This window comes from Diorhabda carinulata, chromosome 5 (assembly GCF_026250575.1).
Source record: "Diorhabda carinulata isolate Delta chromosome 5, icDioCari1.1, whole genome shotgun sequence".
NCBI classification, from domain to species: Eukaryota; Metazoa; Arthropoda; class Insecta; order Coleoptera; family Chrysomelidae; genus Diorhabda; species Diorhabda carinulata.
In genome coordinates this window covers 28,940,808-28,960,940 of record NC_079464.1, presented here as the reverse complement: position 1 = coordinate 28,960,940, position 20,133 = coordinate 28,940,808, and the positions used below count along the sequence as shown (strand labels likewise).

General features: G+C 31.0%; 2 protein-coding genes across 3 annotated transcripts; one reads left to right on the top strand and one right to left on the bottom strand.

Annotated features, from left to right (window-relative positions):
- The first annotated feature begins 19 nt into the window (after positions 1-19).
- LOC130894267 (uncharacterized) lies at positions 20-2,110 on the top strand. The gene is made up of 3 exons (XM_057800978.1): positions 20-325; positions 1,530-1,864; positions 1,978-2,110. The coding sequence occupies exons 1-3, from the start codon at positions 227-229 to the stop codon at positions 2,027-2,029; spliced, it is 486 nt and encodes a 161-aa protein (XP_057656961.1). The 5' UTR covers positions 20-226; the 3' UTR covers positions 2,030-2,110.
- LOC130894251 (tetratricopeptide repeat protein 30A) lies at positions 1,900-18,390 on the bottom strand. 2 transcript variants are annotated; one of them, XR_009059305.1, is made up of 12 exons: positions 18,027-18,390; positions 17,766-17,973; positions 15,926-16,119; positions 10,490-10,625; positions 9,911-10,075; positions 7,483-7,751; positions 6,800-6,996; positions 6,501-6,711; positions 4,868-5,043; positions 4,540-4,640; positions 4,269-4,477; positions 2,256-2,307 (listed from the first exon to the last, which is right to left on the bottom strand). XR_009059305.1 is itself a non-coding variant. In XM_057800929.1 (11 exons), exons 1-11 carry the CDS (start codon positions 18,081-18,083, stop codon positions 2,168-2,170), a joined length of 1,962 nt encoding a protein of 653 aa, XP_057656912.1. In that variant the 5' UTR covers positions 18,084-18,209; the 3' UTR covers positions 1,900-2,167. The 2 variants fall into 2 exon arrangements, 1 of the variants encoding a protein (XP_057656912.1); XM_057800929.1 differs by lacking the exon at positions 4,540-4,640 and having other exon boundaries at positions 1,900-2,307; positions 18,027-18,209.
- Positions 18,391-20,133: the final 1,743 nt, after the last annotated feature.

Here is a 20,133-nt window from a genome sequence, read left to right as displayed (position 1 = left end):
ACGAACCAAATTACGAAATAAACAAATATTTAAATTAAATAACAATGAAATAATAGATATTTTTACGTAAAATCAAATTTTACAGAAAGCACAGTTAGAATTTCAAACAATTTAATATTAAACGAAACTGATTGTCCTGTTGGTTAATTAGACATCTTTAGAATCAGTATGATGATGTAAACAAGAGTAATGACAGTAGTATAATAGTGAAAATAAATGATTTAAAATGAGTGATAATTACAATGAAATTGCTAAAAAGTTAGAAGAGTACAGAAAGAAAAAACTTAAAAATTCTCAAAAGATAAAATGTGAAGAAGAAGATAAGGTAATTAAAAAAATAGTTTAAGGTTAGATACGTTGGCATATTCACGAACCACTATTTTATAATGTTGCACAAAGATAGATTCGGATAGTTAATTTTTTTCTTCTCAGAGCTAAAATATAAATTAAATTTGCAAAAATTACGTAAAAATAAATGACTGGTTGTTTTGGGTTATTTTGGGATTTTTTAAAAATTTTACCGTATTTATTAGTTTGATTTTGATAATAAATATCCTCTTTCACAATACGAGGTCAATAATTTATAGCATTTATTTCCACGTCTTAAAGTTAGATACTGAATTAGGCTTAGGCCTTCTACACACTAAGCTACTCATTTGAAACTAATTACTGCCGTGAATTATTAACTAGTCTCCCTTAAGTTACTACTAGTTACTAATTAGTAGCACCTGATATGTTCCATTGAATAACATCGGTACTGATTCAACCGGAACTAGATGGTGATTCGTGCCAGTATATATACACATATTGTATTATATACATCAAAATTATTATTAGTTGTGATATTGTATATTCATTTTTTGGTTCAAAGATATTGATTTAATTCAATAAAGGGTTCGAAATAATCAATTTTCTATATACAAATGTTCATCACTACAATATGGCAGACGACGTTTCAAATCATGTTACTCGAAATGACCTATTAGTTTCAGTAGTAAAAGGCGTAAATCTTTAATTGAAAATTTTTGTAAACAATCTTTTATAGAAATATATATTTTCGTTATTTCAACCTTCATTTTCTCCCCATTGATAAATAAATATGGTTCGTTGAGTCAAAAAAAAAGTAAATTTGCAATCATTTTTAATATTTTCTTCCTACAAACCATTAAAAAACTAATTTTTTTTATTTAGTTATCAAAATTTCATTGTTTTTGCGGTAACATACCTTAAACATATGCAACTTTGGCATTTATTTCAAGTAAATAAGAAATTTATTTCTTCTAAATACGAACTACTATAAAGTAACATTTAAATTTAGCGCCACTAATAACATTTAAATAGCCAGTACTTTGTGACAGATGGCATTTGTAGTATACTTCTAAATATACGAGCATATTTTAAAAAGGTTATGGCTACGAATCCGTCTGAATGTTTTATAGTTTTATTATAACAAAAGTTATACTTATTAGGTCTATCAGAAGATAAACATTAATATTTTATTGATTTTTCTATTCGTAGATTTGTTTCAGGAATTGAAAGAAAAACTTTTGGCCGAAGAGACTGATTCAAACGCTCTAAGTAGTTCTGAAGAAACTGAAATAGACGATAACTTTCAACCTCTCTCTATACTAGACTACATATACTATGTATTATGTTTCACTTTCTGGGCTATACTTTACGCCATTTTTATCAAACTACAATTTGGTACAATATTTTTTTTGATATCTTGTTTAGTTGGTATATGTATAAACACCCGGACGCGACCGAAAAAGAAAGGTGAAATTAGCGCTTATTCAGTGTTCAATAAAGATTTTAAAAGTATAGATGGAACTCTGAAAGCTGAACAGTTTGAAAGGGAAATTAGGTATGGATCTGGAGCTGTTCAATGAAATAGAGCAATAAATTTAAAGCTACAACACAAAACTGCAAAACTAAAAGAACAAACTATGTATTGAATTACATTCCACATATTTCTAGATTAAATTCATCCGATTCAATTCGAAAAATGGAATTCTGGGAATCAAAATAGAGACCACCAAGTTTCCAGTGTTAGTTACCTCCAAAGACGTTTTTTAAATCTGTTTAGTGTTTCAGACAGAGTGAAAGGATGTAATTTTTTTTACAATTTTTTATTTAGGTAATACATTTATAAAGATTCAATTATCGTTTATGATTCAACATTAAACAATCTGATTAAGAGACATTTAATTTTTCTGGCCTCGTAAGTAACAGTTTCCTTTCCATTAGGAGTGTCGTTGGCGTCGGAGAGTGAATTGTAAACAACCGTTCTGACAGTTTTGCCATGAACTAAAAATAAAAAGTAAAAGGAGGTAAGCAAATTATCTTAAAAGGAACACTGTTAATGTTTATTGAATCAAGTACTCGTTTTTTTTTGTAATATTTTTTCTTAATACCTAAAATGCTAGTTCCAGTTTTGTCAATTCCTAGTTTTTGTGGTTTTCACTGAAGATTTATTACTCTTAATACAAGGGGACTTCTAAACGTAGTGTTTACCTGCTGGGGGTTGATAAAATGTCGGAATTTTCATTCCAAATTAGATTTCAAGTTAAATGTGTCATTTTTTATTGTTTTTATGTTATTTTACACAAGTAATTTAGTAGGGGGATATTCTAAGAGATAATAATGATGATACATTTACTAAAAAACTACCCAAACTTAGTTTTGTGTTCAAAATTATCCAAATTTCGTAACTTTTTTCAATTTTCATATTTCTCAAATCAGTTTCATCGATATCCAGTTTTTACGGTTTTTACCAAAAGATTTATTACAGGGAGAGTGCGAAAGGTAGTTGCCTGCTGTGGGTTAATAAAATTGTCGAAATTTAAATTCTAAATTACGTTTTAGGTTAATTGTGTTGATTTTTCAATGTTTTTGTCTCATTTTACACAAATTATTCAAAAGAGAATATTCTGAGAGATACTACTTTGCATAAATCTATGAAACAACGACCCTAAACTTCGTTTTGTATCGAAAAATGTTCAAATTTCGTTAATTTCTTCTTAATTTTAAAATTATTAGTTCTATTTTATCAATACCAAGTTTTTATATATTGTTTGCCGAAAATTTATTACTCGGTTTATTACAGGGGGACTTCTAAACGTAGTTTCCTGCTGGGGTTAATATAATTGCTGAAATCCAAATAAGGTTTTAAGTTAATTGTGTTGTATTTTCAATGATTTTATGTTATTTCACACACATTATTTCGTAAGAAATATTTTAGAAGATATTACTTTGGGTAAATATACTAAAAAAGACCCCAAACTTCGATTTGTATCGAAAATTGTTCAAATTTTGAAACTTTTTTCCAATTTTTAAATTACTAACCTATATTTTATCGATACCAAGTTTTTTACGGTTTGTACCAAAGATTTATCAATTGGTGTATACAGGGGGCTTCCAAACATAGTTACTTGTATTAGGCAAATAAAATAGTCGAAATTTGAATTATAAATTAGGTTTTAAGTTAAAAGGGTCATTTTTCCAATTTTTTGTGTTATTTCAGAAAATTTACATTGCCGGGTGTTGCTAGTTTGGACAAATATTCTAAAAAGAGACCCCAAACTTCGTTTTGTGAGGAAAATTATTGAAATTTCGTAAATTTATAGCATTATTTTCACGGTTTTTACTAAAGAATTATCAATTGGTGTATATGGGGGGGAGAGGCTTCAAAACTTACTTGTAGTGAGTTAATAAAATAATCGAAAACTGAATTCTATATTAAATTTCAAGTGAATTATGTAGTTTTTCAAATGTTTTTGTTAGTTTACAAAAGATATTTAGTAGAGATGATTCTGGAAGGAAATACTTTGGGTAAATCTACTAAAAAACCGACCCTAGCTTCGTTTTTTATCGAACATTGTTCAAATTTTATACAAATTGCTAGTAAAGAATATTCTAGAAGTTGCTACTTAAGATAAATCTTCTAAAACAGACTTGAAACCTCATTATGTATACAAAACTGTTTAAATGTTTTCATTTTTTATAAATTCCGAGCTATAATTTCTGGAGATGTTGAGAATTTTCGTACTAAACATACTATTTACTAATACTCCCAATTATACCGCCTAATGCAGCATAGAAACTTTATTTTGTTTCCAACAAACTCACATTATCCATTCGGATAGTTCACACAAACTCTTCTCTATTAAAAAACAATTTTTTCCAAATTTTTCTCTATGTATATTTTCTTTTTTTCAAAAACTTCAACAGTGTACCTTGTAAGTATAATCAATTAAAAAAAAACTTACATTCGCAACTTTCCAAAAAACTGATGCATTCCTCGATGATACTGTCTTTTAACACAATCATATGTTTCGCAAGGTTTCCGATAAGGCTACAAAAACACACTTTCACATAATACCAAGTGTCTGTACCCAATTTTTTATCATAAGGTTCAAGAGACTTTATCACTCTAGATATTCCAAATTCGTAGTTTCCTTTGGAACAGTACAGAGTCCTAAAAAAAGTCGAAGTCGCACACTTTATAGCAAATTATGATTAAAAGATCTTCCAACTTACAATCATTCAACTATTTATTAAACAAAAATCAATTATTTTAATTTTAATAAATTCACATAAAAACTTTTCCTCCTGTTGCCAATACCAGAAACTAACCCAACCTAGAAAATTGTAGTAAAGTAAATTGTTTAAAACAGGTCGATAATAACCTATCTTGCCTCGTTCTTATATGTATATCTATCAAAAAGACCTATGCTGTAATTTTAAATCCTTTTCAGAAGACTGAGAAGTAAAATTATTAAATCTGATATTTATTTTTTATTGAATTAAGCATGTATATTTTGTGGATTACCCTATAATTTATTATTTTTTTCTGGAGTCTACGTACCCTATAACGAGATTTACAATACAATGATGAAAACACTTTTTTTCTGGTTCTTCAAATGCAATAGTGTCTTCTTCTTTTTCAATTTTTCTCATTAGATCTTCTGCTGCTTCGTTTTGCGAAGTCATTATATATGATACGCATAAATTCGCCAATATTATTGGATTTACATTCAGTATCTAAAACATTGGCAACAATAATGAAAAAAGAGAAAATAAGGTTCAATATCAACAAGAAACTCAATAAACAAAGGGTTATAAAGAATACCTAAATATATAAAATAGCGCAAAAATAATAATAACTATTTTAATTAATTCTTATTAATTTTTTGTTGTCTAATGTTAATAACTTTCATTTGGATTAGAATTATTGCTTTTTTATATTTTTGAATTTGTATTTGGTAGTATCGGAAATTTATTTTCATTTTCTACAGAATATAGGTAATTGTAGTAATTATAATGAAACAATAGAACACGCTCATCTATAAATAAAATTAGTTTAGTAAATCAAAATCATTTTAATTATTGAAAAAAATCTGGAAAGTTTGAAGAATCTCTAAGAATGCAGGTTTAAAAATATTTGTAAATTCAAAAATATGGTCAAATATGATTAATTTGAAACAGCTGATCTTGTCAGTTCGCCATGTTGTCTGTTTGGTTTGTGGGTTGTAGACCGTGACATTGTGAAGTTTAACGTTTTTCTTGAGAGTTGATTAAATTTTAGTATTAAAGGAATAATGGCGTATTTTTAAATATATCAATAATTTACCTTCAGTGTGCCTCTTTTTGTTTTAATGTGAATTTTGGGACGTTTGTGTTTGTTTTGTTTGTGAAAATTTAAGTGGTAAACGTAGTTTAGTGAAAAAACATATAGTAACTGATAATAGTGTTCATTAAGAAAAAAAAAAGTGATTATCAATCATCAAGTCCAACAATAAGAGCCAGGTATGTAGTTAAGTTGAAAATAATCAATGCTAATGATCCCTGAATTTATGATTAGTTTACTTGAGGTTACTTCAATTTATTATATTAGACAATATCTAAAAGTGTTTAAAAGTCTACAAGATTACCAATAATCAATTCTTCTGTTGTTGCAGAGAAGGTAAGATTATTTATTTTTGTTTTAAATGCAAATATGTCAAGTTGTATACGTTAAATAACAGTTTAAAAACCTTCCAAAATGGCGCTGGTGAGGACAAATATTAGGCTATAAATGTAGCAATTGTAGATGAATTGATTGTTTTTCTTTTATTTAACCTCCATAATTAATATGGAGGGTAGAGTTTCTTTATCCCTTATAAACAATAAAAGGAAATCTGTCCTCATTGTGTAATTCTTCTATTTCGTGTCATACCAGTCTTCTGTATAATAAACATTTGTATAATTAGCAATTTGAATGACATTTGATATAAGAATTGACATTCAATTTATTTATGTTTGCGAAAAAGAAGATTCACGTAGTTTTCTAATCAGAGTGTGATTGGTCATCAAAAAACAAGGCAGCTGTTAACCAAAATTTTAGGTGGGGATTGTATAACAGATTATACACTAAGAGAACTGTTCTACAACTTAGTTGGAATTTCTGGAACAATTGGTCATGTTCATAAACAATTATTTCTATACTTATACATACTAACATCAGTATAATTTTTCTTCACTAAAGGTTCATAAAATCCGGCGGCTTCCTTAAATTTGTTCTCCTGCATGAACAGAACATGAGCCACGTTTAATCTCCATATATCGTTATCGTTGCAGAATTCGACACTTTTGCGAAATATTTTCTCCACTTGAGGATAATTTTTTAAGTCCCAATAAATTTTTGCTTGCGCCATCAATACTGGTATATATCTTTAAAATACGAACAGAAACTTTAAATAAAATAGATATAACAATAAAATAAATTTAAAATTATATAGATTTGAATGTTGGATCTCACCTTTCTAAACATTCTTCGTAATCTATAACTGTCTTCTTGACTAACTCCGTATCGTTCCGATTTCTGTGTTCTTGCACTTGTTTTGTCAGTTTTCTAAGTTGTTCCGTGTGACGACTAGCCAATTCGTCAAGTTTTTGATAAGCTTCGGTCGGTGAAGTTTGTTGTGTTATAATTGCGTCCAAAAATTCGAACATGTACTGTAAAAAACAAAAATTCCTGTTATTGTAAAGGAAAAAGTTCCCACCACAGACGGTTAATTTGGTTTTTAGCTCGATGTCTGCGATAACGGCCATCTAGTTTTCAGAAGCAGAACTTCAAATCGACGCAATCGATTTCTCCCAAGCTTTTAAATGATGCCGTTACAATTCACCAGTGTTGCCATGTCAAAAATGAATAAGCCTTTAATAAATAAAGGCATTTCATAAGTATCATTGTATATTGTTTCTTTCTCATAAAAGATTCAACTTTATTGCTTATTAAATCCGTAATTTGTCACAGCAGTAAACTTTATTTTATTTTAGGAAATACATAGTTAAATTTTTATCGAGTATCAAAATGGCAATATGGCAACCCTGTAAATTAATATTCATATATAAACGTATAAACAAAATACTTTTTTATAGTTCAAATGCTGTAAGATACAAGAAATATTTAAATAATAATATAATAAAATAATCACTTACAGGTGTTAGATATTTGTATGTCAAATGAGCATTTTCCGCTAAAATTTCCGCAGCTAAATCGTAGCATTCGTGTTGGCAATACAGTAAAAGTATATTTGCAAACGTTTCAGGCGGAAATGGGTTTTGTTGAAGGAGAAATTGCAGTTTTTCAAAACCTTCAGTAGGGTTTTGATCAAAATTCATCAGAGCTTGATTGTGGAGAGTTACAGCATCTAATTCGTATTCGGCTCTCGGGGGCATATCTGTGAGTGCTTCTTTAGCAGAATCAACTAAAAATGAAATATATGGACGTGAATCACCTGATGAAGATTCATTGTCAAATAATTCACAATTGATAAAAAAAATAGTTATTAGGAGTCACAATAGATGACCAAAATGAATTCGTTTGTAGAGTGTAATAAAAATCACGTGATGTTTGTTGATTATAGAGGTTATAATCATGAGGCCGTTCGATGTAAAAAATTTATTAGCCTACATCTCTGTCATTATTGGTGAGCTTGGAGTGGGACTAACGGTATGATAATAATAGTAACATGGAGTTTGTTGTTTATACAGGGAATAGTAATAATTATGACAAAAAAGCATTAGCATATATCTACGTAATCATTAATTGAATTTAGGTGGGACAAACGGCACTGTGATGATGATCACGTGGATTCTTTTGATTATACAGGGTATAATCGAAAAAAATCTTTCGATACTAAAAAAAATTAGTATATAGTTGTTATTATTGGTTAGTTTGTAGTGGGACAAACAGTATAATAATGATGGTCACACGGAGTTCGTTGTTTATACAGGGTATAGTAATAATTATGTCAAAAAAGCATTAGCATATATCTACGTAATCATTAATTGAATTTAGGTGGGACAAACGGCACTGTGATGATGATCACGTGGATTCTTTTGATTATACAGGGTATAATCGAAAAAAATCTTTCGATACTAAAAAAAATTAGTATATAGTTGTTATTATTGGTTAGTTTGTAGTGGGACAAACAGTATAATAATGATGGTCACACGGAATTCGTTGTTTATACAGGGTATAGTAATAATTGTGACAAAAAAGCATTAGCATATATCTACGTAATCATTAATTGAATTTAGGTGGAACAAACGGCACTGTGATGATGATCACGTGGATTCTTTTGATTATACAGGGTATAATCGAAAAAAAACTTTCGATACTAAAAAAAAATTAGTATATAGTTGTTATTATTGGTTAGTTTGTAGTGGGACAAACAGTATAATAATGATGGTCACACGGAGTTCGTTGTTTATACAGGGTATAGTAATAATTATGTCAAAAAAGCATTAGCATATATCTACGTAATCATTAATTGAATTTAGGTGGAACAAACGGCACTGTGATGATGATCACGTGGATTCTTTTGATTATACAGGGTATAATCGAAAAAAAACTTTCGATACTAAAAAAAAATTAGTATATAGTTGTTATTATTGGTTAGTTTGTAGTGGGACAAACAGTATAATAATGATGGTCACACGGAGTTCGTTGTTTATACAGGGTATAGTAATAATTGTGACAAAAAAGCATTAGCATATATCTACGTAATCATTAATTGAATTTAGGTGGAACAAACGGCACTGTGATGATGATCACGTGGATTCTTTTGATTATACAGGGTATAATCGAAAAAAAACTTTCGATACTAAAAAAAAATTAGTATATAGTTGTTATTATTGGTTAGTTTGTAGTGGGACAAACAGTATAATAATGATGGTCACACGGAGTTCGTTGTTTATACAGGGTATAGTAATAATTATGTCAAAAAAGCATTAGCATATATCTACGTAATCATTAATTGAATTTAGGTGGAACAAACGGCACTGTGATGATGATCACGTGGATTCTTTTGATTATACAGGGTATAATCGAAAAAAAACTTTCGATACTAAAAAAAAATTAGTATATAGTTGTTATTATTGGTTAGTTTGTAGTGGGACAAACAGTATAATAATGATGGTCACACGGAGTTCGTTGTTTATACAGGGTATAGTAATAATTGTGACATAAAAGGTTATAGTAATAATTATGTCAAAAAAGCATTAGCATATATCTACGTAATCATTAATTGAATTTAGGTGGAACAAACGGCACCGTGTTGATGATCACGTAGCTTGTGTTGATTATACAGGGCCAAGTCGAGAAGAAAGAAAAATTAGCATATAAATGTTATTATTATTTAGTTTTGGAAGGTGCAACGGCCAATGATGATGATCGTACCTAAACATTTGCAAGGAATTCAATTTTAAAACAGATTTTAGCACCTTCGAGAAAATATGCTCGAACTATTTACTGCTACACACTATTGTGTGTACTTCAAAGTCAGTTCAGACGAAATTTGAATGTTCCACAATGGTATTGACGCATAAATATGAATTATGAACGATTATATTATGTTCTTACAATTTTTTAGTTGATATTCGATGGCAGCTTTCAAATTGAACGCCTCAGTGAGCGAAGTCTCGTGTAAAGTGATGGTATTACCCACCGATCTAACGTCAATGCCTTCTGTTTGCATACCTATGCTCAATTCGGGATGATCTCTTATACCCTTTTCGATTATATCAGCTGTAACCAAAAACAGAGTCGATATAATATTTATTTAAAACAGTCGAAGACATATGAAAGTATATAGAACACGAAATACGGAAACAAGTCGATAAAAATTTGAATTTTCCGCTTTTTAACCCATAGGATTACACTGTTTCTATCGACAGGTATATGTAATTTGACTCTTGTCGAAAACCTCGTCGTTTAGTTTGTATTTGATGATTTGAGGTAAAAAATCATTCAAATTAGGGCCAAAAAATTTACGATGGAAGATTTGAGTCCATATTACAAACTTGTATATTGACTTTTATCTCATTTTCTGGAAAATCCACTCGCTTTCGTATTTAAAAACGCAGAATCTGGCGTCACACGTGGTATATGATAAAATCGACAATAGTTCTTACGTTGACAAAAAAAAAGAAGAAATCTTACCGCAATATTTGAGTGAAGGCCCGTATTCTTTTAATCTATAATAACACAAAGCGGCATTGTACGCCAATGATGGGATAAAACCCTGATTTTGAAGCGAAGCAGTGAATTTTTCTAACGCTTCTTCATAATTACCATCCTACAAAGGATAAAAAAGAAATTAATTCAATTTTATAAGCGTCACATACGAGAAAAGTTGAAAAAGTGTGAAGCAGTATACGATAAATCGTCGGTTTAGAGGTAAAATTGATTGAATCTGACTGAAATTCCAGTTTTTTTTATAGAAAAACTTAATAAATATCGTTTCTGATCGATTTCTAGAATTTTTTAGTGGTATAATTCACTGATTAAGTCGTTTTACATATTTTCTGCATGGTAAAAGTCATTATTTAACCCAGTGGACTTTACCTACCCTTATTACTTAAATTTTACGTCTAATCCGACGAAATAACAGTTCAAAAACCTTCCAGAATAGCGCTGGACAAACTTAGCAAACAAAGAGAAACTAGACACTGTTTATAGAGACTCTGCACCATCATTTGCGAACGTAAAATTTTGAGCAGTTGAATTCAAACCCGTGGTCATATGACGGCGAGCGTTCGAGGCGGCCGAAAACAAGCAATATCATCAAAAAGCTAGCTAACTATCGCTAAATATCAAAACATTTGGCATATATTGATTCAAATTAATTGTTCACGCGGTTAAAGCAAAACGAGTCGTATTTTTTGCGTCGATTCATAACTGTAAATGAAAATCCAATCCACCACTACGCCTGAAACCCGAAAAACACCCAAGACAGTGGATTTTAAAGGGTTAACCTGCTCCGAAAGGCATGGATTACTAGTATCAGACATAATTGATAAGGTAAAGAAAGAAATTGCAAACAAGTTACCGAATTTGAAGTGCTTTTCCATTAGAACAACGTACCTTCTCACATTTTGGTGATCGACATGGCTAAAATTAAAGAATTGCACTTCGAATCGTTAAATTATCCGCCGTAATCACCAGATATGATCCCAGCGATTTTTTACTGTTTACTAACCTTAAAGTTTCAATTGCAGGAAAGGTATTTTCATGAGACGAGAACGTAAACCCTTATTTTGAGAAAAAGAGGGCAAATATTATTCGGAGGGGTCAAAAAAGTTAGTACATCTCTGGTTTAAGTGTATACACTTAAATGGAGAAAAATAAAATTGGTTGTTGAAAGAAAAAAATGTCTTGATTCTTTGTTAGTTTAAAAACTTTTCAGGTAAACCTCGTATTTGGAACAACGGGGAGTTAATTTAGATACATTTAATAAAGTAGTAAAAAGATCCAAAACTCTTATTTCATTGAATAATTTTCGAAAATCGAGGAGATATGGGAAGGGTTCTTTTGTCTCGAAACCTCAAAACCCAAAAAAGCGTTTCTTGCATGGAATCAAATCTCTATACCTGGATAAAAGTTTGACAGACAAAAAATTAATCAAAATGTAGAAATGACGATAACTTGTAATTCCAATTGGATAATAATGAAACGGGATTTATTAGTTTCCATACTTTCGAAAATAAATTACAGGTGGTAGAAATGTTTTTCTTGGTGTCAGAGAAAAACGTAAATTACCTTTATTAGCACGGGACATTTTCCATACATCCTAATAGTATAATAAATGACGTTTTAAATCATCTTGTAATCGATATTTTTAGAAAAAAGATATCTAGAACTTTGTTTGTTTTTAAACGGAGGATAATTAATAATAGTTTGCGCTCGGTTTATCTGTTTCTGCTACCCCAGTCAAAATAGACGTTTGACGTTACACATTTATAGATCTGAATATACAGAGTGTCCCAAACAAGAACAGACACAAAGTAGAGGCGTTGGTTGGACTACAGTTTGCTTACAGAAAATTTTGTTGTTTTGCGAATGGGAGAGTGTGGTCGAGGCCGTAAAAATACTAAGAAGGTTTCTTTGGAGAACCCTGATGGCATTTTTTTTAACACCATTGCACATAAAGCTCGGTCTGATAAAATTTTTAATCTAAAAGCGCTTGTCAATGGTCCGAACTCGTGTTTTCGAACCAGTTACAACCAGTTTGTAGCTGAAATAACGTTGTCATGTCTTCCCAAGTAGAAAAGCAACATTCGTTGGTATTCTTATATAGACAAAAGCGTGAAAAAATAATACAGTGGTGGATACATCCCCTTCTAAAGGAAAAATATATGACGATGAAATTTTCTTTAATTGGTCTGTATTTTCACAAGTAATTTCGACTTTTTGCCAATTCTGTGAGTGACTAAACGTATACTTAAACTTACATGTTACTATCAATAATAACAACATGTGCCTGTTTCAAAAACCGCCTATAGATGGCAGATGGAGTTTTGTATCCGATAGAGAAATCCCCCAAACAAAAATTAAAGAGGAATCATTTGTCCATGCATACGGCAACTGATAAGGGCGTTAAAGAAAAATTTAATAATCATGAAAAAGGAAACCAAAAATCAGAAAATTATAAAGAACTTATTATGTCATATAAAGCTTTGAGTAATATTTGAAAATACACATGTTGGACTCTCATTTAGATTTCTTTTCCGCAAATTTAGGTGCTGGTCTGGGGAAGTAAGTATATGAGAAGAAAATTGAAAAAGTAGGGGTGACAATTTTTTTTTAATTAATTGCATCGACCGAATCCCATGAAAGCACGAAACGCAGCTTGCAAGCACATTTGAAAGCACTAAAATTCGATGGTATTGTTGCTTATAACTTTTCCTGTCCTACTCGCACAAAAAAATCGTAGAGATCAAATTCATAGAAAATTTTATGCCCTACACGATGACGGAAGTCGATTTGTGAAATGAAATTTTTTTCGATTTGAAATTTTCCAAAAAATGAAAATTTTTTTCGAAAAGTTGTTTTTTAATTGGCAACTATACTGAAAATAGCTGTATCGACATAAAATCATAAATAAAAATAGACTGCTATTGAAAATTTACGTTTTTTCAGATTCATAAAATTCAAAATGGCTGCCGCAAAAGCACTAAAATTCGATGGTATTTTTGCTTATAACTTTTTCTGACCTACTCGCACAAAAAAATCGTAGAGATCAAATTCATAGGAAATTTCATGCCCTACACGATGTCGGAAATAAATTTGTGAAATGAAATTTTTTTCGATTTGAAATTTTTCCAAAAAATGAAAATTTTTTCGAAAAGATGCTTTTTAACTGGCAACTATACTGAAAATAGCCGTATCGACATCAAAACATACGGAAACATAGACTGCTATAGAAAATTTACGTTTTTTCAGATTCAGAAAATTAAAAATGGCGGTCGCAAAAGCATTAAAATTCGATGGTATTTTTGCTTATAACTTTTTCTGACGTACCATCGAATTTTAGTGCTTTCAAGTTGCGCCTCGCTCTTTCACGGGATTTGATCAGAAATCTAGAAAGGCGATAAGGGGTTGGTGCACTTACGTAAAAAAATAGTGACCCCTACTTTCTTATTTTTCTCATTGATAAATTTGTCGATCTTACTTCCCCGCACTATACTGACAGTGACGAACAAGGAGAGAAATTTCATTAGGACTGTTACGAACTCGTCCACGACATTATCCGTGGAGCCGGTCATGTTAGGTTATAGGAGAAGTCTAAAATTTGGCCGGTTCCTTTGTTTTTATATTTATTTTTATCATAGTGGCGATTCGTAGGAAGGCCTTTTTATTTATTTGTTTGTTTACTTACTTTCTAGAATTCTAGAAATTTATTTCTGGTATATGTTCGATATTGTTTAGCGGCGACAGTTAGTTTATAATTAGTAGTCATAGTGAACGGAAGAAAATAGAGAAGTAACCGATGAATTTAAATAAATTGTGTTTAAATAATAAATTAAAGTAAGTAAAATACAGTGTGTATAGATTTAAGTTACAGTTGAAAAACAGTTCAAACAAATTAGGAACATTACAGGACATTTCCTCAATGGACAGGCGTCACAAGTCCCAAGAATGCTAGCAGATTGTTGTTGAAGACCTTCCTGAAGGCAAATATTTATAAAAAACGTAAATATTTATTTAATATTGAGCGATAATATCTCAAAATGTAACTGATGTATTTTTTCCGAAACCAGACGTGCCAATTTTTTTATTTGGTAGTCCTAGTTTATTCCAAACTTAAGATACGTTTTCAAGTGACAGAAAAAGTTAAAATTTGCTTAACTATTGTCTTAACTAGCTTACGAGGGCTGTTCGTAGATGAATGATATACAGATTTTTTTACAACAAACAGGCTTTGTAACGTATTTGATTGTAGACCATGAATCTATTTTAATTTTGTTTTAATTGCCAACGTAAAATTAGTTTCTGTTGAATTTCGTCTAATATTTTGACGAAGGGAAGATGTTTTTAATTTTCGCATGTAATATTGAACGTTGTTTTGTTTGGACACAAATCTAGGAACTGGCAAACGTGAAGGCACACATTTCAAACATTGTTTTTGCTAATAATTCAAAGAAAACGTTTGTAGTGGTTATTATAACAAAACAGTTTACATTAATTGTCTCAGTTGTTTATAAGAGAGTTAATCATGTTATTTTATTAACTGCGTCTACTTTTCGGCTCGTGACTGATCATATAACCGCTTTAAAAATATATAGATCACCTCTAAAAAACCACAGATCTAATACGAGAATTAAATAACTTAATTCACAACATTGTAAAAATTATTTATCAATTTAAAACGTACTATTGTACTCGTACTGTACAAAAATAAGTATAAGTAATTTGATAAGTTAAAGGAACTTCAAGTGTCTGAGGGACATATGGAATCGCTTAAGTAAGACGTTGGTTCCCGTCAACGGAAGGTCAGTTTACAATAAATTTTGAACGAATACAATAAAATAAAAGTTTAATAAAAGGTAATCCGAGACGATACGTTCTTTATATTGTGTGTGATTATTTAAAAACCTCAATATAATCATAAACATTGATATTATTGTTAAACATCTTGTTGAAATCAATCCAGACGGCCACTTATGGCTCAACGCTAATTTAAGATAAAATTACCACACCCAAAACCCTTTCGAGGATAATTAAAGAAAAAATTTTTGACAAACGGTATTTGTGGAAAATCTGGTAAACAAAACACGCTCCCGAAGACAAAGTTAAATAAATCAACTTTGGAACTGAAAACTCTACTCAACAAAACAACGAAATAACTAAATAGACTGCAACTAATAAATCAGCAAACCCCATGGAGAACAACTTCGGCATAGAGGCCGAAGCTAAAGATTTTCTGGAATCTCCATAGCAACTAGAACGTCTTCTAGAAAAATTTACCGTAAACCAGGTCAAAAAATTAATACAGAAATTGAATCTCAAGTATCTCCCGGATATGGTCAAACTAGTGCCAAAATTTTGAAAGAATTATCAAAAATTATAAGTTGAAATGAAGAATTTTTCACGTACTTTATACAAGAGACAACCCAAATTGACGTCTCTGTCAGGATCGTTCGTATTTAAAGCTTCAACTAAATTTTTAGCCGACAAAACATCCTCTTGACTATATTTAATGGCCGCCTGGAGCTTCGTCACTCTTTCCACATAATCCGGTACATCGGCCAATTTACTACAGGCTTGATAAGATTCCTCGTACATGCAAGCTGAAAACATTTTCAAAATTGACGCTATACAGGGTGTTCCACGACGAGTTAAAACTATCTGTATACTGCAAAATACTTATAGTAAAATCTACGCTTGGGTTTTCGGATACTATTTGCAAAGATGGCCTTAGAGATATGAAAATGGTTTTTGTTCGGTTGATTTTAGCAAAATCAGACGTATTTGAATCTATGTTGAACAATTTTTTATTTTATACAGGGTGTGTATAAAAAGTCTTCAAAGTTTAACAACTTAAATATCAAATTTCTCTATTTCTTCAAATAGAACCACTCGGAAACGACTAAAAGTTGAAATAAGATTAGTAAATACAATTTGTTTTGATTTTTTTTTTCAGACTTTTTTGTTTCTTAGCGCTTGTATCAACAGGTCAAAATAAAATTTAGACCAGACCTGCATTTCTAAAAATTTACAGAAAATATTTAATATCTGGATAACGGTAAAATTTAGTAGGAAAGTATACATGAATTTGCCTTATTTTTTACCCCTTAAAGCATTAAAATTGAAAAAACCGGGTGGTTCTATTTGAAAAAATAAAGAAATTTAATATTTGAATGAAGTTAAACTTTGAATACTTCTCATGCACACCCTGTGTAAAATGAAAAATTTTTCAACATAGATTCAAATACGTCTACCTTTGTTAAAAGCAACCGAACAGAAACTATTTTCGTATCTCTAAGGGTATCCTCGTAAAAAAATAATTTATAAGGGTCTGCAACAATCAAATTTTTTACAAAAAAATTGATAACTCAAAAAGTATAAGTTTTTCGAAAAAAGTTTTTAGACAAAAGTATACTGAAATTTTATGTAGATTTTAAAAATGTATTAATATATAGTGTGTTCCTTTTAAAATAGCAGTTACAGTCAATTTCCGGTAGAACCATTTTTGAAAATATTTTAGTTAAAAAAATCGTATTCGAAAACCCAAACGTAGAAATTTTCATGATATCACTATAAGTATTTTGCCATATACAGTTAGTTTTAACTCGTCGAGGGATACTCTGTATTGTAATGGTGAGAAAAATGACTATTTCCATAGGTAATAATTGACTCTGTTTGGTAGGAGCTAATTCAAATAATACCGCGGTCGTCATCGTGGTAATCACAGGATAAAAACAGTTTTTTTTTTATTTATGACCTTACTTACTCAATGTTAAACAAAAAAATCATCGACCACAATACGGCGTTGTATTTTTTACCAAAGTTTAGGTTCAAAATGAAATTAGGTAAAACAGGGCCGGATTAAGCTAGGGGCTTGGGGGGCTATAGCCCCGGGCCCCAGGTCCAAGAGGGCCCCATCATTTGGAAATCATTCTGTATTTTTTGATGTGTTGATACCACAAATCTAACGTATTGAAATTATTTTGTGAAATTTTCCGGGTTTTCGAATTCCCGTCATTATTTTAGCCCCGGGCCTTATAAATCTTAATCCGGCCCTGAGGTACAATGTTAATATGCTACCGATGACGTAATTTCCTTTTTCCAGGATACTGGTAAATATTTCATCTGTCATATTGAACTGTCAAATAGTAGTTTGACGTCAGTTCCTAAATGAATGTTTAAACTATGTAAAATGCTTTTAAATATAAAAATTAAAGGCGAATATTATAATTGAGTATTATTATCTTACCCTGATATAAAGATTGAGCGTAGTAGAGTTTATAATCGTTATCTTCCTGATATAAATTCGTGAGTTTTTCGTAGTAATTAGAAGCATTAACAAAATCCTGAACGTAAAAATAACAAAAAGCAAGTAGGGATAATCCAGCTCTCGTAGAATTCGATTCGGATATGCCGTGTAATATTTTTATGGCTTCGTAGAACTTATTCTCTTTAATCTAAAATCGAAATAAGTTTGATATTCTTTCAAAAAAACTTATGATAATAATACCAATGTGTAAATAGTTCTCGTAAAATCACCATCGTTGATTATCGTGGCTGAATACATTGTTGTTCACGATGAAACTGTTTGTATATTACTTGTTGACGTTGCTATGGAAACGAGCGACCGGAAATGCACTTGACGTAGATTTTTAGAAGTCAATTCTTAAGCTGGGAATACATCGGCGAAACGGAGATTTTTAAAAGCCAAATCTGAAGCTGATAATACATCGGCGAAACGGAGAATTTTAAAAGCTAAATCTTAAGCTGGGAATACATCGGCGAAACGTAGAATTTTAAAAGCCAATTCTTAAGCTGATAATACATCGGCGAAACGGAGAATTTTAAAAGCTAAATCTTAAGCTGGGAATACATCGGCGAAACGTAGATTTTTAAAAACGAATTCTTAAGCTGGGAATACATCGGCTAATCGTAGATTTTTAAAAGCCAATTCTTAAGCTGGGAATACATCAGCGAAACGTAGAATTTTAAAAGCTAAATCTTAAGCTGGGAATACATCGGCGAAACGTAGATTTTTAAAAACGAATTCTTAAGCTGGGAATACATCGGCGAATCGTAGATTTTTAAAAGCCAATTCTTAAGCTGATAATACATCGGTGAAACGGAGAATTTTAAAAGCTAAATCTTAAGCTGGGAATACATCGGCGAAACGTAGATTTTTAAAAACGAATTCTTAAGCTGGGAATACATCGGCTAATCGTAGATTTTTAAAAGCCAATTCTTAAGCTGGGAATACATCAGCGAAACGTAGAATTTTAAAAGCTAAATCTTAAGCTGGGAATACATCGGCGAAACGTGGTTCCCTCTTTTTCATTCGTCAATGGTTGGTGGTAATTTTTGGTAGTAATATATTTTGTTTCGATTTGACCCGAGAGGGAAACTAATGTTTACCATTATCGGTAATATAGGGAAGATTATATGGCACAATTGGCTGGCTTCTAAAGTTGGGAAATCAGAACTTATATTTAAATATATTTTCTAATTTAAACATTCAACTAGTATGAATTTTTAATGGATGATAACGTATGTCTATGTAAGACGGAATAAATAATTCTAAACTATTATCTACACACTTCCGGAATTTATTTGGAAGAGCATCCAAAGATTCTGTCTTATGGCGTCACAATTGAAGTTTATTCCATGAATCATTTCGTTCCTAGTATTTACCGGTGCCGCATCACCAAGCTTTTAAGATAACCTGGATTGCGAAGAATACTGGAAGCAAGAACTCAAGAACTGTATCCAGTCCTCGTGATTGTCTTCCAAGCTACGCAAGTAGTTTTTTCTGATTGCGATGACTCACCTAATGACTTTTTTTTCTCAGCTTTATTTTCTCCTTTGTTTTTGGCTTTTACTTCTCTGGCCTGCATTCTCTTTTTTCCTTTGGCTTTTCCACCTTTGTTTTCATCCCCTTCCTCTTCTATTGCAGTTTTAAAGTTGATTTTAATTTTTTTCTTTTCCTTTTTCGCGTTTTTTGTATTCTCTTTTGACACTTTGAATAATACCTGGATCGCGACTAGTCGATGACCTGGGGTTGCTGACTATTATTTCATTGATAAAATATTGAAGCCCCATGGACTTGCTAACATTCTCATCAAAGCTCGTCGATGGCTTGGGACTGCTGATGATTGTTTCGTGCCTGAAACACAGAGGAGAGTTCGTGGATACTCTTGAGGTCGAATTGCAAGTTGAAACGCTGCTTTTAGCTATTGTTACAAGCATTAAGTATGTAACTGAGGCTTCTTCGTTCGTAAGTTGGTCCAGCCGAAGATATGGCTCTATAAAAGCAAATATGAAGTCACAAACTTTACTACAACCTTTTATTGATGAAAAGGAATATGAATTTCAACAGCTAACAGTAAATTTTAATAGCCTTTAGCCTTATAGAGATGTTATAGGTTTTGACGAAGGTTGGGCGGTAAGGCGGGGACATGGAGGAGCTCAATAAGCAGTCACCTCCACGTGGTTACCTCTGGGGTTACATTGTACTAGACAAATTAAGCTTCGTAGGCTTAAAACGTAAAATAATTGTTTACTTTTTCATTTAAAATTGCTCAATCTCATTTGTTAGCAATTTTTGTAACTATTAGAAATCT